The 24,873-nt window shown below is 49.7% G+C and overlaps 1 protein-coding gene across 6 annotated transcripts in view; it reads left to right on the top strand.

Annotated features, from left to right (window-relative positions):
- Nucleotides 1-24,873, top strand: part of AHCYL2 (adenosylhomocysteinase like 2) — a 70,542-nt gene that overhangs the window by 21,970 nt on the left and 23,699 nt on the right. For 2 of the 6 annotated variants that reach the window (XM_077783728.2, XM_085569382.1), the window contains exons 1-4: nucleotides 11,583-11,642; nucleotides 19,554-19,662; nucleotides 22,081-22,224; nucleotides 24,238-24,338. In XM_077783728.2, the coding sequence (XP_077639854.2) occupies nucleotides 11,598-11,642; nucleotides 19,554-19,662; nucleotides 22,081-22,224; nucleotides 24,238-24,338 (399 nt within the window). In that variant the 5' untranslated portion in view covers nucleotides 11,583-11,597. Of the gene's footprint in view, nucleotides 1-11,582; nucleotides 11,643-14,847; nucleotides 17,833-19,553; nucleotides 19,663-22,080; nucleotides 22,225-24,237; nucleotides 24,339-24,873 lie in introns of those variants that run through there. The other 4 variants (XM_077783726.2, XM_085569380.1, XM_085569381.1 and 1 more) reach the window with 3 other exon arrangements.

Genomic DNA, 24,873 nt, shown 5'->3' with positions numbered 1-24,873 from the left:
TTCCTGACCTGCCAGTGACTCTCAGGGCATTAGGAAAACAAAAATCAAAGGCTTGGGTGGCTGAGAATGAAAAAATTGCCATTAATGTGATTTTGTTGCCTTGACCTTTCTCTCTTCCCCCAAATTAATTTGGGAACATGAGTGCAAAGCCATCATCCTGCCTTTAAAACAGGTTCCCATTTTTTTCCAGGAGAAGACTGAGGAATCCCCTTTTTCCTTGGCTCCCACTCCTGTATCAGAGAGTTTGTTGGAATTTCATTGATTTAAGCTGTGCATTGTGTAAGGTTGCCTTGAAGAGAATGCTCAGGGAAATAACCACAATTCTCTATACACTTCTGTATTTTAGATGCATTTAAGAGCAAAAAAATCTGCCTATAAAGGAGATTTTTTTGTTGTTGTTCCAAAAAATTGCTTTTAGTCCCCAGAACCAAAACTGCTGGGATCTTGACCAAGCTCAAAATTCTCATTTTACCCTTCTTGGCAGAGATCTCCCAGCTCCTGATGCTGCTCCCAGTGCACAGCTGAGCCCCTGGGAACGTCGTGCTGGACTGGGATGAGGGATCCCTGTGCCAAAACAATTCCTGCTGGAGGTGGAACAGCCTGCAGGGAGTGTTTAAATCAGATTTCATCTGATTGAAAATCTGAAATTGTCCCTGGACGGGGCTTGGAGCAAGCTGGGATGGTGGAAATTGTCCCTGTGCGTGGCAGAGGGGTGGGACTGGATCCCTTCAGCATCCCTTCCAACCCAAATTCCTGGCTGTGATTCCATCAAAACTATTATTTACTGTTATTATTTGTGTGTCTTAAAAATCCTTCGCCCTCTTTTTGCACCTTGATCCAGCCTAAAGCAGGGCTTTATCTCAGATATCATCACTCAGGTGAACAAACACCCGAGATTTTCTCTTCCAGCTGGAAAACTGTGCTGAGATCCCACCTGCTTCAGCTTTTCCCTTCCTGTGCCTCCCTTCCCACACCTCCAGCAGCCTGGTCTTTCCACCCTTCTATTTAAATCCCCCACACTTTGGAATTCTCAGCCTTTTGCTGCCATTATCTCCGTGGGTTTCCTTGAAATGCGAGGACATTCCTCATTAAATCTGCTGCTCCTTAGAAACTCGTGGCTCTCAAATTGCTCCTTTCGGTTTTTCCTCCTGCCACACTCATTAAATCCCATTTTCTGAGCTCTTGGGAATGCTGCTGAGGACAGGCCCAGCTCTGCAGTGAAAAGGAGCTGCAGCACCTTTTGTGAAGGGCTCAGATTCTCCTGAAAATTCCGAATATCCGGCTTTTCGCTTCCTTGGAAATGATTATTTTATTGCTTCTGCACGGGGAAGCTGGAATGAGAAAAGGGGACCCAGAGGAAGTGATGCTGCCTGTTGAGCCTTTGGGAGAATCCATTTGGATTTCTGGGGAGAAAATCCATTAGAGTTGTTAAAAGGAAAGCTCTGAAAGTGCCACAAACACTGGATGAAAGTGCACAAATGCACAAATGCACAAATGCACAAATGCACTCAGCTGGGGAGGGGGCTCTGTGCAGACCCCGTGAGGATCGGCGAGGCCAGGGGCCAATCCTGCACCTGGGCTGGGCAATTCCAGCCCCAGATCCGGGATGGGGATGGAGGGATGGAGAGCAGCCCTGGCAGAGGGACCTGGAATGGCTCCCACTGCCAGAGGGCAGCCAGGGATGGGATTTGGGAATGAGGAATTCCTGGCTGGGCTGGGATTGCCAGAGCAGCTGGGGCTGCCCCTGGATCCCTGCAATGTCCCAGGAAGGACTGGAGCACCCTGAGATCATGGCAGGTGGCCCTGGAATGAGCTTTGAGGTCCCTTCCCACCCAAACTGGTCCAGGATTCTGGGATTTGGGACACTCAGGATCCATCCCGAGGGATTTATATGGAAAATGGGGATAGAAAAGAGAGGGAAAGGGAAGGGAGACCCTTCATGGTTTCTGAGATTCCAAGTGAAGCCCCTGGGTCCATGAATTTCTTGGAGAGGAGATGGATCCAATGTCAGGCTGGGAGAGCTGGGAATGTTCCCCTGGAGAAGGGAGGGATCCAGGGAGAGCTTCCAGCACATTCCAGGAGCTCCAGGAGAGCTGCAGAGGGACTGGGGACAAGGATGGAGGGACAGGACCCAGGGAATGGCTCCCACTGCCAGAGGGCAGCCAGGGATGGGAGATTGGGAATGAGGAATTCCTGGCTGGGCTGGGATTGCCAGAGCAGCTGGGGCTGCCCCTGGATCCCTGGAATGTCCAAGGAAATGTTGGACACTGGGGCTGGAGCAGCCTGGGACAGTGGGAGGTGTCCCTGCCCATGGTCTGGGGTGGCACTGGGTGATCCTTAAATTCCCTTCCCACCCAACCCATTCCGTGATCCATCCCCATTTATCCCAAGCAGATCCTTTGAATTATTCTGCTGATCCTGAGTCACCCATTTCGTGGATGACAAATCCCTGACTTCCAAAAACCTGCAAATAACGCAGGTTTGGGCAACGTGCAAGTGCAGAAAACCCTTTTATTTCTAAACACAAGAACCCAGTCCATAAAACCCTTTTATTTTTAACAACAAGACCCCAGAGGATTCCCAGATAAAACAGCAGCTGGGTTGGATTTTTCCAAGATATTCGCTCTATCAGCCCCTTCTCCAGCAGAATGTGACTAATGCTGTGTTAATTAATGCGTGTTAATTATCCCTGTGGATACGTGCCGTTCCCAACCTCTGCTTTTTATAAGCCCTGCACCTTCCAGCGGGGGCTGGGGTTGTCTCCCAAAACTCCTCAGGGATCTCAAGATTTCTTCTGCCCCCTCTGAGACCAGCCTGGTCAGCCAATAATGATTTTAGTTAATTTTGACTCAATCAGGTTGGGAACACCCCAAAAATTCTTCACTGGGCAGACTGGAGGAGCTGGGGACTTCCCCTGGAATTGTCTGAGGCGGTGGCATCAGCAATTTTGGATCTTTGCATCCCAAAAAAATGTAGCTTTTAGCACATTTTCCATCAATCCAGGGAAATGATGGTAAGTTCAGTGTGTCGCAGTGGAAAAAAAAAGGCTGAATTTCGCTTTGAGCAGTGATTTTTTTTGGTGGAGAACTGAACGTGGAGCACCTGCTTGGTTTTCAGAGTGATTTTTTTCCCCCCTAATTATTGCCTATTAGTACACCCAGGGGGGATGGGTGAGCAGAGCAGATGGGAGGAAACCAGATTGGAGTGGGACCACGGGATCCGGGCAAGCTGGAAAAGGACACCAAGTACTGCTGCAAACTCTGGCTGCAGAGTCGTTATTCTTGATCCCTGAAAATTCCTGCTCCGGCGTTTCGGCAAAGCTGGGAACAGACCCTGCCTGAAATCATTCCAATAATTCGGATAATTCAGTGCCTCTTTTGGAATCCTCAATCCATAAAGAGCCAATTTCACGTGTTCCACGCTCCTGTCACCCCCGTGGATCCCATTGCCGGGCGTGGGAGGGAATAACTCAGCTTTTCCTTGGGAGCTGTCAGAGCTTCCAGAGGGAGGCTCGTTAGTAATCCCTCATTAGGCTCATTTTAAGGCTCTCACACGGATTTTAACGTTCCCCCTTGATCTTTTAATACACATGAAAAAAAAACCTTAATTGATTCACCTGCCTCTCTCATTCCTTTTGGGTTTATCAGGCTGTGCTTATTAATCCCATTGGAGCTTCCCAGAGCCCTCCAGGATGGCTCCCGGATAATTCCAAGGATTAATTCCAAGGAATTTATCCCTCATCCTCGAGTTTCAGTTTGTCCCTGGTTGGGTTTGGTTAAAAGAAGTGTGGGTTGCTCCGTGTGTTCCCAACTCGGCAGGAGAGGAGGTCGGAATGGGAACAAATCCCAGACTTTGCTGCCACGGGTGGGAAAGGGAACAAGGAAACGGGATGGCAAAATCCCTACAAATCCCTGTAAATTTATGGGAATGTGCTGCAGGGTTCCTTTCCCAGAGCAATCCAGCTGTCTCAAAAAGGAGAGGGGTTGTGCATTTTCCATCCCTGGAAGTGCCCAAGGCCAGGCTGGAATGGGTTTGGAGCACCCTGGGATAGGGGAATTTCCCCACCCACAGCAGGGGTGAATGGGATGAGCTTTGGTCCCTTCCCACCCAAACCATTCCGGGATTTTCGGATTAAAATGGAAAATCACTCCAAATTTGCGAGGAAGCTGGGGCAGATTTATCTTCCAGAGCAATCTACCTCTTTTAAAACAAATCTGAATATCCAAATAATTCACTTTTCCCAAAAATCCTATTTTGAGAAGTTAAGAAATCTGAGTTTTGGATGGATTTGGGCATCACCAGTGCTCAGTGCCAGCACTTGGGATAAGGAGAGGAGGAAACCAGGTGGAACATTCCTGACTTTGGGAATCCCTTGGAGCTCAGGAAAATGAACCTTTTCCATGGCTCTCCCAGCTCCGGGGCCTGGCACAGCCTCTGGGTGCTGGGTGATTAAAACACCCAAATTAACGGCTCTTAATTGTGCTTGTGGACTCCATTCCATCAGGAATTATCCTGGGGAAAGCACAGGATTGCCAGTAATTCCTCCCCTCCCTCTCTGTGCTCTGTTTCATTCCCCTCAATAATTCCATATTAATAATTTGGTTTATATTTCATATTTTATCCCCTCTCCATCCTTTTCCTCTTGGTGCCGGGTAAAGGATCTGTAAAATTCCATTATTCATTCCCAGGGCTGATTCCTGTGCTGGAATATTTTGGCAAAAAGATATTCCCAGTGTAAAAAACGCCAGCCTAGGTCAGGTTTGAGCTTTGCTTCAGCACAGGAAGGGGGAGATAATTGGAATTATTTGTAATTTCTGCAAGCACCAAGGGGTTTGGATCTTAAAAACAGGGATTTGTATAAGTCACAAGGAATGAGAAGGATCCAGTCGTGGTTTAAATTGGTTTAAAATACAAAAAATAAACTTTAAAACGCAGCAATTCCACCTCCCACCAGACCAGGCTGCTCAGCTACACTCGGTGAACTCCGTGTGTCCGTTGTTTTTTCCCAAACATGGAATTCACCATTTCTGGCCACAACCTCCTCCTCCTTAGCCAGGGTCACTTAACCAAAAAGTCTTGATTTATAATTGGATTTCATTTTTTAGTTCTTCTCTTCCTCTTCCCACCACACATCAAGAAAACTCCCAGCTCTCTCCCAAACTTCCACCTCTGATTCTTGTCCCAGTGATAGAATCCCATGGCTCTCTCCAAAGTTCTCCAGATCCTTCTCCTGGTGCTGCAGCCCCATCTCCATTCCCTGCCCCGGACACGCTCCAGGTCTCCTGAGATGGGGCCTCACCAGTGCTGGATCTTCTGGAATTCCAGTGGAGCTGGAGAGCTCCCAGGTGAGCTGAGGCTGGAACCCCTGGTGGGGACGTGCAGCTTGGGAACACCAGGACACCAAACAGGGACAACCCTCCTCATCTTCCATCCAGGGACAGGCTCTGAATCCCTTCCCAATCTTCCATTCCCCAGCAGACGATGGAATTTGCAGTTGGAAAAAATCCTTACAAATGCCCTGTCATGGATACTCCTCAAAGCCTCTCTGGTTTGTGCCATTTTCCTCCATCCTTGAAAATTTGGGATTTTCCAGCAGGATCTCGATCTCTATTGTGGCTGCTCCTCAAAGCCTCTCTGTTTTTTTGCCATTTTCCTCCATCCTTGAAAATTTGGGATTTTCCAGCAGGATCTCAATCCCTATCGTGGCTGCTCCTCAAAGCCTCTCTGGGTTTTGCCATTTTCCTCCATCCTTGAACATTTGGGATTTTCCAGCAGGATCTCTCTCCCTATCCTGGCTGCTCCTCAAAGCCTCTCTGGTTTGTGCTGTTTTCCTCCATCCTTGAAAATTTGGGATTTTCCATCAGGCTCTCAATCCCTATCCTGGCTGCTCCTCAAAGCCTCTCTGTTTTTTTGCCATTTTCCTCTATCTTTGAAAATTGGGGATTTTCCATCAGGCTCTCAATCCCTATCCTGGCTGCTCCTCAAAGCCTCTCTGTTTTTTTGCCATTTTCCTCTATCTTTGAAAATTGGGGATTTTCCATCAGGCTCTCAATCCCTATTGTGGCTGCTCCTCAAAGCCTCTCTGGTTTGTGCCATTTTCCTCTATCTTTGAAAATTGGGGATTTTCCCGCAGGCTCTCGCTCCCCCTCGTGCCTGCGTGCGGCTCTTGCAGCCTCTCAGCTGGAATTCATCCCATTCCCTCCTTTTCCAGCAGCCCGGCTTTGATCCCATCCTTCTGTCACGCGATCGGGCCCAGCTTTTCAGCAGGGATGGCAATCCCTGTATTTTTGAGGATTTGGGCTGTAATTCCTAATTTTTGTTCTCCGCTCAGGGCTTTAATCCCGTTCAACCTCTGGATTCTGGGAATTTTATATTTACTGAGGCTTTGAATTATTCTTTGCTCTGAAACTCAACCCAAAGTGATTTATTAATCAGAATAGGGTTTATAAGATTTTTGTAATTGTTTTCCCTTTTCCTGGGAGAAACTTTTCCAAACAGATCGCTGCTGGTATTTCCTGATTTTTTTGATAATAAACCTTGGTTCGAGTCAAGGAGTTGGAAATCACCATCCACAGGGAGTTAAAGGTTGGGGAGCATCAGGGAGGTTTTGTTCCAGTGTTTTTAGGAATCATGGTAGGGAAGGAGGAAAATCCTGATTTCCTCATTCTAACCTAAAGCTTCATCCCATCTAAAACTTCAGAGGAGCTTAAATACTCATCATTCACATTTTTTAGTTTGCTTTTTTTTTCCTAAAATAACATTGTAGAGCCCAGATGGGTAGCAGTGGGAACACCCCACTTGTGCTGAAATTCCTGATCTGAGAGATTATCCCAAACTGGAGAGGTTTGCAGTGGAAAATGGAAACTACTCCAGGTTTAATATATTGGAATAAATGGAAACAACTCAGGGTTTAATACATTGGAGTAAATAGAAACAACTCAGGGTTTAATATATTGGAGTAAATGGAAACAACTCAGGGTTTAATATATTGGAATAAATGGAAACAACTCAGGGTTTCATACATTGGAGTAAATGGAAACAACTCGGGGTTTAATACATTGGAGTAAATGGAAACAACTCAGGGTTTAATACATTGGAGTAAATGGAAACAACTCAGGGTTTAATACATTGGAGTAAATGGGAACAACTCGGGGTTTAATACATTGGAGTAAATGGAAACAACTCGGGGTTTAATACATTGGAGTAAATGGAAACAACTCGGGGTTTAATACATTGGAGTAAATGGAAACAACTCGGGGTTTAATACATTGGAGTAAATGGAAACAACTCGGGGTTTAATACATTGGAGTAAATGGAAACAACTCAGGGTTTAATACATTGGAGTAAATGGAAACAACTCGGGGTTTAATACATTGGAGTAAATGGAAACAACTCAGGGTTTCATACATTGGAGTAAATGGAAACAACTCGGGGTTTCATACATTGGAGTAAATGGAAACAACTCAGGGTTTAATACATTGGAGTAAATGGAAACAACTCGGGGTTTAATACATTGGAGTAAATGGAAACAACTCAGGGTTTAATACATTGGAGTAAATGGAAACAACTCAGGGTTTAATACATTGGAGTAAATGGAAACAACTCGGGGTTTAATACACTGGAATGCTTTGTTGGATCAAACTTCCCAGGAAGGTCCCAGGGGATCAAGTCCAGCAGGGCCACCTGGAGCAGGTTAGCCAGGCCCAGATCCCGTCAGGTGTTGGATTTCTCCAAGGATGGAGCCTCCATGGGGTGGCCCTGTGCCTGAGCAGTGTCACCCTCCCAGGAAAACCGGGAATTTCTCGTGTTCCTGTTTGTCCCTGCTGGCTCCTGCCCACTCTGGGCCACCACTGAGGAGATCCTGGCTTTGTCCTCCCCTCTCCTCGGGTGTTGGCACTGTCCAGGTCCTCTTGTGCCGAGATGTCCTCGCTCCAGGCTGAGCATTCCCAGCTTCTCCAGGGATGCTCACCTCCCTTGGCCACCACCCTGGTCCTTGCTCCAGGTTCCTCTGCTGTCCTGGGACACCCAGCACTGGACACTGGATGGGGACAGGGACAGGGGACAGGGGTGGCTTCTGGGAGAAGCTCCACGTTGGAGCCACCACTGGCTGGAGCTGGATCCATCAGGGATGGTGGGAGCACCTCTGGGATAAATTCAGGAGGGAAAACGAGACACTGGAGGTGGGACACCAGTGGGAGAGAGGATGGGAAGGATGTGAGAGGAGCAGATCTCCAGTGGTGAAGGAGGGGAGGAGCTGCTCCAGGTGCTGGAGCAGAGATTCCCAGAGATTCCCAGATTCCCAACCCCTGGAGAGGCAGCTGAGCACAGCAGCCCAGGGAGGTCCATGGAGAGATGAGCCCAGACTGGAGCAGATTCCTGAAGGACTGAGCCTATGGAAAAGGGATCCAGGCTGGAGCAGTTCCTGAAGGACTGAGCCCAAAAGGGATCCAGGCTGGAGCAGATTCCTGAAGGACTGAGCCCATGGAAAAGGGATCCAGGCTGGAGCAGTTCCTGAAGGATTGAGCCCAAAAGGGATCCAGGCTGGAGCAGTTCCTGAAGGATTGAGCCCATGGAAAAGGGATCCAGGCTGGAGCAGTTCCTGAAGGATTGACCCGAAAAGGGATCCAAGCTGGAGCAGTTCCTGAAGGATTGACCCCAAAAGGGATCCAGGCTGGAGCAGATTCCTGAAGGACTGAGCCCATGGAAAAGGGATCCAGGCTGGAGCAGTTCCTGAAGGATTGACCCCATGGAAAAGGGATCCAGGCTGGAGCAGTTCCTGAAGGACTGAGCCCATGGAAAAGGGATCCAGGCTGGAACAGTTCCTGAAGGATTGAGCCCAAAAGGGATCCAGGCTGGAGCAGTTCATGAAGGATTGACCCCAAAAGGGATCCAGGCTAGAGCAGTTCCTGAAGGATTGAGCCCATGGAAAAGGGATCCAGGCTAGAGCAGTTCCTGAAGGATTGACCCCAAAAGGGATCCAGGCTGGAGCAGTTCCTGAAGGATTGAGCCCAAAAGGGATCCAGGCTGGAGCAGTTCCTGAAGGATTGAGCCCAAAAGGGATCCAGGCTGGAACAGTTCATGAAGGATTGACCCCATGGAAAAGGGATCCAGGCTGGAGCAGTTCCTGAAGGATTGAGCCCAAAAGGGATCCAGGCTGGAGCAGTTCCTGAAGGACTGACTCCATGGAAAAAGGGATCCAGACTGGAGCAGTTCCTGAAGGATTGACCCAAAAGGGATCCAGGCTGGAGCAGTTCCTGAAGGATTGAGCCCATGGAAAAGGGATCCAGGCTGGAGCAGTTCCTGAAGGATTGAGCCCATGGAAAAGGGATCCAGGCTGGAGCAGTTCATGAAGGATTGACCCCAAAAGGGATCCAGGCTGGAGCAGTTCATGAAGGATTGACCCCAAAAGGGATCCAGGCTGGAGCAGTTCCTGAAGGACTGAGCCCAAAAGGGATCCAGGCTGGAGCAGTTCCTGAAGGATTGAGCCCAAAAGGGATCCAGGCTGGAGCAGTTCCTGAAGGACTGAGCCCATGGAAAAGGGATCCAGGCTAGAGCAGTTCCTGAAGGATTGAGCCCAAAAGGGATCCAGGCTGGAGCAGTTCCTGAAGGATTGAGCCCATGGAAAAGGGATCCAGGCTGGAGCAGTTCCTGAAGGATTGACCCCAAAAGGGATCCAGGCTGGAGCAGTTCATGAAGGATTGACCCCAAAAGGGATCCAGGCTGGAGCAGTTCCTGAAGGACTGAGCCCATGGAAAGGACACTGGAGAAGTTCCAGGGAAGGTTTAGGTTGGATATTGGGAGAATTCCTCCCTGGAAAGGTGTGTCCATCCCTGGCACAGCTGCCCAGGGCGGGGCTGGAGTCCCCATCCCTGCAGGGATTTCAGAGCCGCCTGGATGTGGCACTTGGAGACAGGATCAGTGATGGCCTGGGCAGTGCTGGGTTGGACTCCATGGTCTCCAAAGGCTTTTCCAACCTCAGTGATTCCATGTTTTCCATGGAGGAAGGAAAGCCCAGTGTGCAAGGGCAGCGAGAGCTCTGGGAATCCTTTTGTTCCCTGGGAATATCCGTGCTGTGCAAATCCCACACTTCTGCTTTTTCCTGGCACAAGTTAAATTTGGTGTTCTTGGAGACGGGAATGGGACAGTCTCAAGTGACCGGAATCTCTTCCCATCTGGAAGGGGGGACTGCCAACAGTGGGAAAATACCACCCCAAATATAACAAACTCCCAGACATTGCCAGCAGAAAACAGGAATTCCAAGGGAGAAAGAAGAAGGGGAAATGCTCCCAGCCCCACCTCACCCTGGCACTGCCGACAATCCAAGGAGGGCTCAGGAAGCTCACGGAAACATGGAATTTTGAGTGAATTTCAGTTCAGATGAAACCTCAATCAAGCCTTCATCCCGCAGAGGGCCAGGATTGTGTTTGTATCCCGGTGTGGAATTGTGCAGGAGATCCACGTCTTCCTTCCTGTCCTGTCTGCTCAGCAGAGGGAGCTGCAGCCCTTCCAGCGGCTCCGTGTGCCTGCTCTTATCCTTTAAAAGCTTTCACCGTGGAATGTGGAGCTCATTCCGAACCGGATCCATCCTTTAGAATTGTTCTCCTTGGAATGTGGAGCTTGTTCCGAACCGGATCCATCCTTTAGAATTGTTCTCCTTGGAATGTGGAGCTCGTTTCAGTCTGGATCCGTCCTTTAGAAGAATCCCCCTTGGAATGTGGAGCTCATTCCGAACTGGATCCATCCTTTAGAATTGTTCTCCTTGGAATGTGGAGCTCATTCCGAACCGGATCCATCCTTTAAAAGCTTTCACCGTGGAATGTGGAGCTTGTTCCGAACCGGATCCATCCTTTAGAATTGTTCTTGGAATGTGGAGCTCATTCCGAACCAGATCCATCCTTTAGAATCGTTCCCCTTGGAATGTGGAGCTCGTTCTGAACTGGATTCATCCTTTAAAAGCGTTCCCTTTGGAATGTGGAGCTTGTTCTGAACTGGATCCATCCTTTAAAAGCGTTCCCCTTGGAATGTGGAGCTCATTCCAAACCGGATCGAGCTGGAGCTGAGCTTGGGTCAGGATCTGAGGCATCCCTGTGCTCTTTGGGCTGAGGCTGCAGGAATTTTGGTGGTGCCGAGTGAAATCCTGGGTGCTGGAGCCTCCAGCTCTGAATCCCGGCGCGCCTGCGGGACATCGCTGCCGGATTCTTGGGGACATCGGAATTTTGGGGGCGCCGGGCGGGGCCCGTCAGCAGGAGATGGATGGACTCGTCCTCCACGCCACAGCCAGGTTGTTCCTGACCCAAACTCCGAGCAGAGCTGGGGTTGGTGGGAATTCGGGGCTGTAGATCGGGCTGGATCCGAGCCCTTCCCGGGTTTGGGATTTGGAGCAGGAATGAGGAACGCGTCACCGCCCTGAGCGCGAGGCCGGATCCTGAGGGGACATCTCTGTGGGACATCTGTGGGCTGTGGGGCTGGGCTGGTGCATCCCAGTGCAATCCCAGTGCATCCCAGTGCAATCCCAGTGCATTCCAGTGCATTCCCAGTGCATTCCCAGTGCATCCCAGTGCATCCCAGTGCATTCCCAGAGCGATTCGCCGTCGGAGATGTGGGACAGTGGCGCCGGTGCCTTCCAGCTGCCCGAGTGGATGGTGAGTTTCTGACCCGCTGCCTTCAACCAGCAGCTGAATTCCTGGTGAGAACGTCAGGATAAGCCCTGGAGTGAGGCTCGTTAAGGTGGGAGATTAACGAGCATCATTGGCATTAATTGCCTCATTAATAAGGGCCAAGTGTCCGGGATGATCCCCCCCCCCGATCACCCCAAATCTGTTGTATTCACAGCCAGTTTTTATGGAATTTGGGACTGGAGGGGAGGAGGAGTGGCAGAATCCACAGTGTGTTCCAGGAGATTGGGATTTCATCTCAGGTCCACCTTTTCAGTGTAATTTTTACCAGCAATTTGCATTCTGCTGTCAGAATAAAACCTTTAAAACTTCCAGGCGCCCTCCAGGGCACCAAGCGCTCCTCGTTTGAGTGGTTAAAGAGTTTAGAATAGATCCCAAATATTAAAATCCACTTTTCCCTTCTTCTCCGGTGGAAAGAATTCCCAAAGCAGCTGAAAATAAAATTACATAGCTCCAAAACACCAGGCAGGGCTTGGAGGGCAGAATTCCATGTCTGGGATTGGCTTCGTGTGTCCCCTGGTATCCTGTGACCCAAAAATGGACCAATATTTGTTATTTCTTCCTAAATTTCTGCTCACATCTCCAGTCTGGATTTTAAGCTGTCCTTCCCGGTAGTTCTTCTAAAAATACTTGGATCAATGTGATAAAAAGCTGGAATTCTGGTGCTCCTGCAAAGGAATTTGATTTTATTTATAAATATTGTCCATGTATTGGATTCGGGCACATTATTCCCCTTTATATCCATCTTTATGTTCCCTGCTATCCCTTTCTTAATTGTGTGGATTTTATTGTGAAATTCCAGTTTATTCTGCCTCTCACTCAATTTTTGCGACACAATTCCAAATTTAACATATTTTTATCAACAATCAGGAATGACTTTTGCATTTTAGGGTTATCAGTGGCAAACTTTGCATCATTCACAACTTCATTTATAGCCTCGAATGTGGGTTTTTCTCTGGAAAAACTTGGAGTTTTCCCTAAAAACAAAACCTCTCCCTGTGGGTTCTCTAATTTTTCCATTATGGACTCGTTGCTTCTGGGATCGGGGTCAGATGACAAAAACTTTATTTCAATAGATTTTTTTTTTTTATTCTTATTGCTTCAATAATTTCCTTTTCCAGGGCAGTTTTATGATTTCATGGATGGTTTAAAGCTGCTGTGGCATCAAATCCATCTCCAAAGGGCTCCAAAGGGTCATGTCCTGCAGCGAAGTTTTTAATCAGGGTTTTAACTCAGCTCATTTGCATTTTATGTGGTACCTCGGGTCAGCGTGGGAGGCAGCAGCCACATTTCAAGAAATAATTAGCCCGAGCTCTAAATTGCTTATTATCTTTAAGGTCATTATTTCAAAAGAGTCTTTTAGGTCTTAATGTTCTTGCTGAGTCCCTGTTTTTACGTCCACCTCTTGTTATTAACCAAATATTGGAAAATTGTATTGGTAGTGAATAGTAATAGTAATAGTAGTAGTAGTAATAATAATAATAATTCCTTTGGATTGCTTCTTGGGAAAGAAGCTGAAAATGTGGCTTCTCCCATATTTTGGGACTCTGATGGAATCACAGAATCCCTGAGGCTGGAAAACCCCTCAGAGCCCATGGAGTCCAAGCATTCCCAGCATGGCCAAGGCCACCACTGCCCCATGTCCCCAAGTGCCACATCCACACGGCTTTGAAATCTTCCCCAGGGCTGGGGACTCCGAACCTCCCTGGACAGCCTTTTCCAGAGCTTTTCCATGAAGGAATTGTCCCCAGAATCCCACCTGGACCTCCTGAACACCCTCAGCAGTCCTGGAAGGGCTCCGTGTGCAGCTCTGCGAGGAGCTGTGGGATCCCACGGGACGAGGTGTCCTGGCAGGAGGTGACTCCGCAGGGATTTTCCAGCTCCAGCTGCTGAGATCCCACATTTCCCAACTATAAAACACCCGTGGCCTGTTTGGTGCGAGTTGAGGCAATGTGGAAATAGCAGTTTCCCGGTTTTCCTGATTTTTGGGGGATTGTGGCCAACAGAGGACCCATTCCACTGCTGAGGGAGGAGACTTTTCTCTTCCTTGTCCTTCCCGTTGTCCCCACTGGAAGTGCCTGGGTTAGGGGTTTGCTGTTTTCTCCTTTGAAGGATTTCTCCTCCCTGCTCCCACCAATTCCAAGGGATTCTCTGTCAGATGTCCCTGGATCCTGGAAGTGTCCAAGGCCCGGCTGGGACAGTGGGAGGTGTCCCTGCCATGGCAGGGGTGGCACTGGAGAGGCTCCCACCAGAATTCCACCATTCCATGATCCAGCACTGGGGTTGATGCCTTGTGGAGGCTGAGCTGGAGCAGAGGCTGAGCAGAGCTAAGGAATAAATTAGGGATTTATGAAAGGATCTCCTCCATGGATCCACCTTGGGCAGCACCAGAGCCCAGCCAGGGCTGCACCCAAATGAACCAAAATGGCCCCAAAATGAACCCAAGATGAACCAAAATGGCCCCAAAATGAACCCAAGATGAACCAAAATGAACCCAAGATGACCCAAAATGGTCCCAAAATGAACCCAAGATGAACCAAAATGAACCCAAGATGACCCAAAATGGTCCCAAAATGAACCAAAGATGAACCAAAATGGTCCCAAAATGAACTCAAATGACCCAAAATGGCCCCAAAATGGACCCAAGATGAACCAAAATGGTCCCAAAATGAACCCAAGATGACCCAAAATGGTCCCAAGATGAACCAAAATGGTCCCAAAATGAACCCAAGATGAACCAAAATGGTCCCGAAATGAACCCAAGATGAACCAAAATGGTCCCAAAATGAACCCAAATGAACCAAAATGGTCCCAAAATTAACCCAAAATGAACCCAAATGGCCCCAAAATGAACCCAAATGACCCAAAATGGTCCCAAAATGCACGAGCGCTCCCGGGGCTCTCCCTGGGATCAGTTCTGCTCCATTGGCACCTTGGAGTTCATTCCCATTCCAGCTCCAGCCCATCAGTCCCACCCTGCTTGTTTTTCTCTCTCCAGCCCACGGTGTTTGTGCTCCTGGGCTGAGGTTTGGATCATTTGTCCTTGGTGCCCAGCTGGAGCAGGAATTGTTTTGTGTCCCTGCTCTGTGCACAGAGCTCACCATCCCATCATGAGAAGCTCAGAACTGCACACTGAAGCAGCTCAGAATGTCAAAAATATAAAAACTAAAACCTGAGGCATCAGGGTGATTCAAGAACCAATGGTTAGAATTCCCAACCCCTTGGAAAAGCGTTTTGGCCCAGGTGGGCGACTCCTCATTCCCGTCCTTTTGCAAATCCTCGGGCTAAAACCAGTTTTAACCTGCACATTCCCTGGCTGTTTTGCACACAGGGATTAAACCCGGGTTTGTTAATCCTGGATCGAGCTCCGTGTGATGGATCTGGAACACTTTGAGCCCTGGTGAAATGTTCAGCTCGGGGGGGATCCCACATTGATTGAAGGGATGAGGAACTCCGGAATGAGCGGGGTGGGACAATCCTTCTCCTGGAATGCCGTGATCCGGGCTCGGGAGCTGGATGAGGAGGTGAGGCTGAGGGTTTGGAGCTCATTCCCAACATGGAGAGGGTTTGGCATCACCAACCCCGTGGGAGGAGCCAGGCTTGTGCCAACGGCGGTGTCCCCAACACCTCTCAGGTGTCACCAGGAGCAGGAGGTGAAGGACCCGCCTTGGCAGCTCCAGCGCTGCAGGAAAACAACGTTTCCTTCAGGAATAGAGATGAGGTTTGGAGTGGGACATCAGGACAATCACCTTGATCCCCACCCCATGTCACAGCACAAAAAAAAAAATAATTTCTCACCAATCTTCACCCTTCTTTGTTTAAAAAAAAAAAAAAGAAAACTGATTTTCTATCTCTGCGTCATCGATGGATGAGATGTTTTTCCACTGGGAAAAGACTTCCCAGGAAGTTTGTCACCAAGCAGTGGCAGTTCTTCAAGGCCACCGCCTTGTCCTGCTGTTCTATCCATAAAATGATGGATTTTAATTCATTCCGTGCAGAAATTTGAGTTCCCAAGTTCTTGGCAGGTGGATTTGGAAGCTCCAGCAATGCTGGAGAGCTTGTGCTGCTTAACCCCTCAGAAAACTCTTGTTTTCTCCCTTTGTTCCCAAAAAATAACAAATACCCGTGGCCAAGAATCAATTAAAGACACTCAGAACAAAACAATTTACTGGGATTGAGCGTAGTTCTCTCTGGTTTTATTTGGCTGACCCAGATTGGCAGAGAAATTACAGAATATTCCTGAGCTCTGGGATAGAGATGAAGCAAAATCTTTTATTTTTAGCATTTTTATTGAATATTTGTTCTTAATGTGTTCGACCAGACCTTCACTGAGGAAAAAAAGGGTTTCTTTCCCAGGAAAAGCTTTTGGATTTAAGTAACTTGGTGTGAAAACCTGCTGGAAAAGGAGTTTGTGCTTTGGTGTCACCATAAAATGGGTTTTTTACCCCCTTTAAAGGCTCTGAGTTGTTTTACACTGAGCTGAAGTCTTGTCTCCCTTAGGATTTTGCAGGAGAAGGTTCATGGATAATGTGGGAAATGAAAACTTTACCTGGAAAACACAATTGGGGCAGCAATATCAAGTGAGAAAAACAATGCTGATCCCAGCTTCTCATCCCCTGAGATATTTCCACACTGGAAATAATTCATATTTCTATTTCTCACATTTTTCAGTCATTGTACAACTCAGGAATTCTGAGGGGATTTCCCTCCTTTTTTTTCCCCCCATCTTTTCCTTCAGGAATTGCTTTCATCTAGCTCAGGAATTTTTTGCTCTTTTAGTGAATTCCTTGAAATCTGCCCTGGAGAGGGAAAATGCCATGGGAGGAACATTTTGGGGATTTTCCCTGGCAGCATTTTCCATCCTCGGGACAACTGTTGAGAGGAGCAGGATCATATCCAACCTGGGGTAAATCCAGTGTAAACCTGGTGTAAATCTGGTGTAAATCTGGTGTATAGAAAGAATCAGGGCTGGGGGAGCTTTTTAGTTTCATATTCAGAATTGGTGCTGAGGACAATCAGTTGTGCCCTGCTGCTTCCCAGATCCCTTTTCCTTGGAATCACAGGATGGAATCACAGGATGGGTTGGGTTGGAGGAGACCTCAAAGCCCCACCAACCTCTGGCAGTGCCTCACCAGCCTCGTTTTTCCCATTTTTTCTTCCTTGGATCATCTCTTCCCTCCTAAAAGGCTGTGGAACGAGTGGACGCCGTGCAGGACAATCATTTTCATTCTCATTTAGTGCCTGGAGTTTTTATCCAAGGAGTTTTTTCCCTGATAATTTATTACCTGAGATAATTCCCATAAAAGCCCCTCAACATCCTACCCAGAGAAGCTGTGGCTGCTCCATCCCTGGAAACGTCCAAGGCTGGAGCAACCTGGGATGGTGGGAGATGTGGAATGGAACTGGATGGGATTTAAGGTCCCTTCCAACCCAAACCATTCCATGATTCCATAATTCCCAAAGGATTGGAACAACACAGGGATGGATGTTGGAGTGTGGACCCTTCCAAGGACAAACTCTGCCCTGGTTGCCATGGGGGACGCAGCGAGGGGCGGGATAATTAAAATAATAATAATTAAAAACCACTTTGCCATCCAACAAACGCCCCCGTTGTTTTAGTTGCTCATTAGTTAATTTCCTTCTAACGAGGCTCCGTCATCTGACATTGGGGGGGAAAGAGGGAGAGCGGGGAGGGGAGGGCCCGAGTTAAAGGAGCTTAATTAGCGAGTTAATTATAGCGAGCAGGGAAATGTCCTGGTTACATAAATAAGGCATTGTGGCCAGGCCACGTTCAAAACTTGCCGCGGCGGAGCTCCGGAGGTCAGGGAACGCTGTAATTCCACACAAAACACAGGCAGGAATTGTTCGTGGCGACGCCTCATTAAGTCCTGGGGTCTGCCAAAAAAATAAAAAAATACAAAAATTTAAAAAAAAAAATCCGAAAATCCCAACTGGTTCCCTTCGGCTCCCGCCCCGGCTGCCTCCGCCTGCGGTGAAACCGGAGCGGGCAGGATCAGCGGGATGGGGATGGGTGCTGGGTATAAATGGGCATTCCCTGCTCCCGAGGGAGCGGCGCCCGGGGGCAGCCGGCGAGGCCACCATGCCCAACAAGAAGAAGTACAACGTCAACGGGCAGTCAACGGGCACGAAAGCCCAGGTGAGGGCACGCTTTGGGACCGTAATAATGGCTTTTCTGCTCAAAAACGCGATCGTTTCTCTGTTGCCTCTCTCTTCTTCCTCCTTCCCCTCGCTGTTTGCATCCAGTCGCTTATTCCTGGAGCTCCTCAGCTGGAGAAAATCCAAACCTCTGGAGGGTTTATCTTAAATTTTCTCTCGGGAGTGATGAAGAGTCGAGGCAAACGCGTTGCTCCAGGGTTGTTCTTCTGTCTGGAGGAGTTGGTGGGGTCGGCGTGGGGAAGTTTTCCAGGAAAACCTTGGATAAGGAGACCTTTTTTGCACGGAGGAGTAGCTCAAGGTGGCTCTTTGTGATGGAAACCCCAGGTCAGATGAGCCGTGGCTCATTTGGAATGTAAAGGTGAAACCTCACCTGCATTAACCCCTTGTGCCCCTGCAGGTGAGGTTTTCCAGCGGGAATCGTTTGTTCCTGCTGCAAGTTGAAAGCAGCAGCTCTTGTGTCACTTCAGAGCAGCTTGGGCTCCTAAATCCAAGGAACTGCAGCTCTCCAAGGCTCCACAGCTTCTCCTTGGAGCTGTTGCCTTCAGAGCTGTTCTGGTGGGAGCTGACCGAGCTCAGCCTGGAGCCAAATCTCTCTTTTCATCCCATCTGGAACATTCTCTTCTTCCCAGCCGGGCTGGAACATGACTCTTGTGAGTTTGGCAGGGATTGGAGCAGCCTGTGGTAGGGGAAGGTGTCCTGTGGAACTGGATGATCCTTAAGGTCCCTTCCAACCCAAACCATCCTGGGATTCTGTGAAATTCCCTTTTTGCCCACTCTCTCTATTCCCTAAAGGATTAAACCCAAAAGACCTCGGCCAGCACAAGCCAAAAGCAGATCCGAGTCTTGACCTGGTCCCTTCCCGAATTTCCCTTTCCTGGTGCTTCCTTCCACCTCCTGGCTGTCTCAGCTAAAGCTGAGCCCAACTCGTGGCCGTGTTTAAGGGGTTTAAACCTTAAAGGGTTTATTTAAGTCTGGTTCTAATTCTGCCTGATTCGGTTCAGGACTTCTTTTGCTTCGTCGTTTCCTTGGTTTTGGACGTGTGAGGGCTCAGGGAGCTCTGAACTACCAAGATCATTGCGTTGTGTGAAAAGTTGGGTTCAATGTCCTTGAAGAGGTGATGTGGGAAAAAAAAAAAAGTGAATTTAACCCAAATTATTCCCCGTTTGTTAGAATCCCTGTGTGTCTCCAGCTCCACTTCACGCCAGTAACCTCCTCCTGCAGTGGAGCTGCTCAGCCGTGCAGGGATTTGTTCTAAATTAAGGGAAGGAAAAGGACAAAAAAGGGAAGTTATTTCAGGCCAGCAGCTTCTTAGAGGAGGAACACAAACCCTGGTGTGTGTGCAAAGCCCCCGTCCCGCCGGGATCAGGGCGTTAATCCCGGCACAGCACTGGCTGTAACTTGAGTTTGGTGTGGATTTTCCCTTCCCTGATCTGGTGTCGTTCTCTTGTGTACTCCTAAAAACTTGTGTTCTCCAGCCAGCTGTGCTCCCAAAATTCAACAGCCTGGAGTGACAGCTCTAATTTTGTCTGGAAGGACTGAAATTAAACAAAATTGGCAATTTACCTTATCCAGTCCCCATTAAATAACAGGAATTGTGCTCCGAGCCATGACTGAGATGTGCCGGTGTCTGCTCAAGGCTTTGGGTTCTTGGGGTTGATCTGTTGGGTTTTTTTACGGAAAATCCCTGATTTCTTTCCACAGATCCAGTTTGCTGACCAAAAGCAGGAGTTCAACAAGCGCCCGACCAAGATCGGCCGCCGGTCGCTGTCCCGCTCCATCTCGCAGTCCTCGACAGACAGCTACAGCTCAGGTGTGTCCAGGCATCTCCCACGCCTGCTCTGGGGTCAGACTTTTGCCTTTTTCCTCCTTGTCCTGTATGGATAGATGGAAAATGAAAATTATTCTGGTGCTCTTCTGCTCTCTCCTTATAACCCCAGCGTGCAGCTGCTGCTGCCTTCCCTTCCATTCCCTTCCTCCCTGTCCTGTTCCTCCCAGGAAAAGTGTTTCCGTGCTTTATTCCTGCTTGAGCATCACAAATCCACGGGGATCCCACTGTAGGCTTGTTGCACATGGGGTTGGAGTCTTCGGGGAGTTGGAAGGGCTCTTGGAAGGGGTTTCTCCAGCTGGAACGTTGCTGGATGGATTTTTGGGATACTTGGCGGCTCACGGTGTATTTGGGGAGAATTTGGGTGGTTTTGGGGTCCTTAGAGCTCATCTCATTCCATCCCTCTGCCGTGGTCAAGGACACCTTCCATGAGTCCAGGCTGCTCCAAGCCTCATCCAGCCTGGCCTGAGAGGTTCAAAGCTCGGATTCAGTTCTGGCCCTCGGGGGTTGTTGGCAAGGTGGGGCTCGCCCTTCATCCCCTGCCGAGGATGAGGAGAAATTCCAGCAATGCCTAATTCCCTCCTAATTCCCTGGGATGGAGAGCCGGGCAGCTCTGAAGGAGCCTGGCACCCAGGCTGAGCATTTTCCTTGGAATCCTGAAACCTTTCCCGCGAGCCAGGAGGGAGAGCATGGAGCTTGTTGGGTCCTGCAGGAAACACAACCCCATGGCCAGTTTAACACCTTTTTTTTGGGGTTTCGATGTGGGGATGTCACTGGAGCTGATCAGGGTAGAAGATCGTTTGATTTGCTCTGAATAAATGAAGGAGCCGTTGGAATCCATCCCCGCTCAAGGCCTGGATACCTCTGGAATGCCGCGGCTCTCCAGGAATGCTGGTGGGATCAGCACTTCCTGCTTGCCCCGTTCCCCTGGCGCAGATTTGGGGTGGAAACTGGGAATCTTGACCCTAGCAGCTCCTTTGGGTTCCAGAGGGGATGTGGAAGGAGGAGTATCCATCACCGTGTCCATCATTCCCGGTGATCCAAAATGTCAGGCAGCTCCAGCAGGGCCAACGTGGATGGAGCTGTTCCACCACGGAATTCCTGTGGGGTGGAGCAAATTGTTGGATGCCAGGCCTCAGGTTCACTTTACAAGCACCACGTGAGCTGGAGACGAAGGGCTTGGAGCAGAACAATTCCATGAGGAACGGCCAGTTGGGTCCTGGAAGGGTCACCTGGAGAGGAAGGACTTGGAGCAGAACAATTCCATGAGGAACGGCCAGTTGGGTCCTGGAAGGGTCAGCTGGAGAGGAAGGACTTGGAGCAGAACAATTCCATGAGGAACGGCCAGTTGGGTCCTGGAAGGGTCACCTGGAGAGGAAGGACTTGGAGCAGAACAATTCCATGAGGAATGAGGGAATGGCCAGTTGGGTCCTGGAAGGGTCAGCTGGAGAGGAAGGACTTGGAGCAGAACAATTCCATGAGGAATGAGGGAATGGCCAGTTGGGTCCTGGAAGGGTCAGCTGGAGAGGAAGGACTTGGAGCAGAACAATTCCATGAGGAATGAGGGAATGGCCAGTTGGGTCCTGGAAGGGTCACCTGGAGAGGAAGGACTTGGAGCAGAACAATTCCATGAGGAATGAGGGAATGGCCAGTTGGGTCCTGGAAGGGTCACCTGGAGACGAAGGGCTTGGAGCAGAACAATTCCATGAGGAATGGCCAGTTGGGTCCTGGAAGGGTCACCTGGAGAGGAAGGACTTGGAGCAGAACAATTCCATGAGGAATGAGGGAATGGCCAGTTGGGTCCTGGAAGGGTCAGCTGGAGAGGAAGGACTTGGAGCAGAACAATTCCATGAGGAATGAGGGAATGGCCAGTTGGGTCCTGGAAGGGTCACCTGGAGAGGAAGGACTTGGAGCAGAACAATTCCATGAGGAATGAGGGAATGGCCAGTTGGGTCCTGGAAGGGTCACCATCTTTGGGGAAGAGAGATGGGAGAACTTCTCGGGGAAGAGAAGTGGGAGAACTTTTAGGAAGAGAGGTGGGAGGGCTTTTAGGAAGAGTGGTGGGAGAACTTTGGGGAAGAGAGCTGGGAGAACTTTTGGGAAGAGAGGTGGGAGAACTTTTGGGGAAGAGAGGTGGGAGAAGACCCTGCAGAGGAGCCCATGTGGGAACCAGTCACTGCTCAATCCCATCACTGTGCTCTTGGAGATGGATGAGAATTAACAATTCATCCCAGCTAAATCCAGCTGGGAAAAGGAGAAGGAGAGATCCCAGCTGGGCCTGGAAGGAGCTGGGATGGAAGGACATCCATGGACACCCTCGGTGGGGCACCCACACACTTCCCCGTGGGCACTGGGAATTTTGGGAATGTTTAACCCTTTCCTGACCCGCCCTGCTCCCTGCAGCTGCCTCCTACACGGACAGCTCGGACGATGAGACCTCCCCGAGGGACAAGCAGCAGAAGAACTCCAAGGGCAGCAGCGATTTCTGCGTGAAGAACATCAAACAGGCCGAGTTCGGGCGCCGCGAGATCGAGATCGCCGAGCAGGGTAAGGGGGCTCCTTCCTCCCAACCCCTCCTGGGCAGCCTCGGGGTGCTGCTGGCCTCCTGACCCCCTTCCTGGGCTTGGGAAAGCTGCTGTGGGGCTTTGGGGTTGGGAAAGCTGCTGTGGGGTTTTGGGGTTGGAAAAGCTGCTGTGGGGTTTTGGGGTGGGAAAGCTGCTCAGGGGTTTTGGGGTTGGGAAAGCTGCTCGGGGGTTTGGGGTTGGGAAAGCTGCTGTGGGGTTTTGGGGTGGGAAAGCTGCTGTGGCATTTGGGATTGGGGCTTCTGTGGGGTTTTGGGGTTGGGAAAAATTCTGTGGGGTTTAGGAGCTGGAAAGCTTCTGTGGGGTTTTGGGGTTGGGAAAGCTGCTCGGGGGTTTGGGGTTGGGAAAGCTGCTCGGGGCTTTTGGGGTTGGGGCTTCTGTGGGCTTTTGGGAAATGGGAAAGCTTCTGTAGAGTTTTGGCATTTGGGGCTTCTGTGGGGTTTGGAAATTGTGGGGTTTTGGGCTGTAGGAAAGGTGATGTGGGGTTTTGGGGTTGGGGCTTCTGTGGGGTTTGGGAAATGGGAAAGCTTCTGTGGGGTTTTGGGGGTTGGGAAAGCTGCTCGGGGCTTTTGGGGTGGGAAAGCTGCTGTGGGGGTTTTGGGGTTGGGAAAGCTGCTGTGGCATTTGGGATTGGGGCTTCTGTGGGGTTTTGGGGATGGGAAAGCTTCTGTGGGGTTCTGACGTTTGGGGCTTCTGTGGGGTTTGGAAATCTGTGGGGTTTTGGGGTGTAGGAAAGGTGATGTGGGGTTTTGAGGGTTGGGAAAGCTTCTGTGGAGTTTTGGGCTATAGGAAAGCTTCTGTGGAGTTTTGGGGTTTGGGAAATCTGTGGAGTTTTGGGGTTTGGGAAAGCTGTGGGGTTTTGGGGGGATGAGGGCTTCTGTGGGGTTTTGGGGGTTGGGAAAGCTGCCGTGGAATTTTGGGGTTGGAAAAGCTTCTGTGGAGTTTTGGGGATGGGAAAGTTTCTGTGAGGTTTTGGGGTTGGGGAAAGCTGTGGGCTTTTGGGGATGGGAAAGATTCTGTGGGGGTTTTGGGGTGGGAAAGCTGCTGTGGCATTTGGGATTGGGGCTTCTGTGGGGTTTTGGGGATGGGAAAGATTCTGTGGGGTTTTGGGGTTGGGGTTTCTGTGGGGTTTGGGAAATGGGAAAGCTTCTGTAGAGTTTTGGCATTTGGGGCTTCTGTGGGGTTTGGAAATCTGTGGGGTTTTGGGCTGTAGGAAAGCTTCTGTGGGGTTTTGGGGTTGGGGCTTCTGTGGGGTTTTGGAAATGGGAAAGCTTCTGTGGGGTTTTGGGGGTTGGGAAATCTGTGGGGTTTTGGGGTTTGGGAAAGCTGTGGGGTTTTGGAGTTGGGAAAGCTGTGGGGTTTTGGGGTTGGGGCTTCTGGGGAGTTTTGGGGGTTGGGAAAGATTCTGTGGGGTTTTGGGGGTTGGGGCATCTGTGGAGTTTTGGGGATGGGAAAACTTCTGTGGGGTTTAGGGGCTGGAAAGCTTCTGTGGGGTTTTGGGGTTGGGGCTTCTGTGGGGTTTTGGGGTTGGGGCTTCTGTGGGGTTTTGGGGATGGGAAAGGAGTTACAGGGTTTTGCTGTGTGGTTCAAATTATTAGAGGACTATTCTATGGTCAAAGTTGTTTTGTTAAATCAGTAGAAAAGATGAAATCCATCCCATAAACATCACAATTTTGGCTGAGCTTGATTACCTCCAAGAAAAAAAAACAGCGAAGGCCAGGCAGGGTTTGGATATTGGAGAGGTGGAGCAAATCAGCAAATCCCAAATCCTCAGCCCAAAGCAGATTTTCCTGCTGCCTCACCTGGAGGCAAAAACTTGAACAAAACAGGGAAAAGTCCGGAGGGATTTGGGGTCATTTGGATGGATTTGGGGTTTGCCCTCGAGGTTTTGGCTGGTCTGAAGCTGAGGGGCAGCGGGGGCCGTTCCTCCCGAGCCCTTCCCGGCCCATCCCCGTTTCCTTTTCCCGTTCCCTCGCAGAGATGCCGGCGCTGATGGCCCTGAGGAAGAGAGCTCAGGGGGAGAAGCCCCTGGCCGGGGCCAAGATCGTGGGCTGCACTCACATCACGGCCCAGACGGCGGTGAGAGCCCGGCCCCAAAGCCCAAATACTGCATTGCCACTGCTTGTATCCCAAACTGACCCCAAATATTGCATTGCCACTGCTTGTACCCCAAACTGACCCCAAATATTGCATTGCCACTGCTTGTACCCCAAACTGACCCCAAATATTGCATTCCCACTGCTTGTACCCCAAACTGACCCCAAAACTGACCCCAAATGGGGCATTCCCACTGCTTGTACCCCAAACTGACCCCAAATATTGCATTGCCACTGCTCATCTCCTAAACTGACCCCAAATATTGCATTGCCACTGCTTGTACCCCAAACTGACCCCAAATATTGCATTGCCACTGCTTGTACCCCAAACTGACCCCAAATATTGCATTGCCACTGCTTGTACCCCAAACTGAACCCAAATATTGCATTGCCACTGCTTGTACCCCAAACTGACCCCAAATATTGCATTGCCACTGCTTGTACCTCAAACTGACCCCAAATATTGCATTGCCACTGCTTGTACCCCAAACTGACCCCAAATATTGCATTGCCACTGC

This window comes from Lonchura striata, chromosome 1A (genome assembly GCF_050655825.1).
Source record: "Lonchura striata isolate lonStrDom1 chromosome 1A, ASM5065582v1, whole genome shotgun sequence".
In the NCBI taxonomy this organism is placed as follows: domain Eukaryota; kingdom Metazoa; phylum Chordata; class Aves; order Passeriformes; family Estrildidae; genus Lonchura; species Lonchura striata.
The sequence above is the reverse complement of the archived record's forward strand: the minus strand, read 5'-3'. Positions and strand labels throughout refer to the sequence as shown.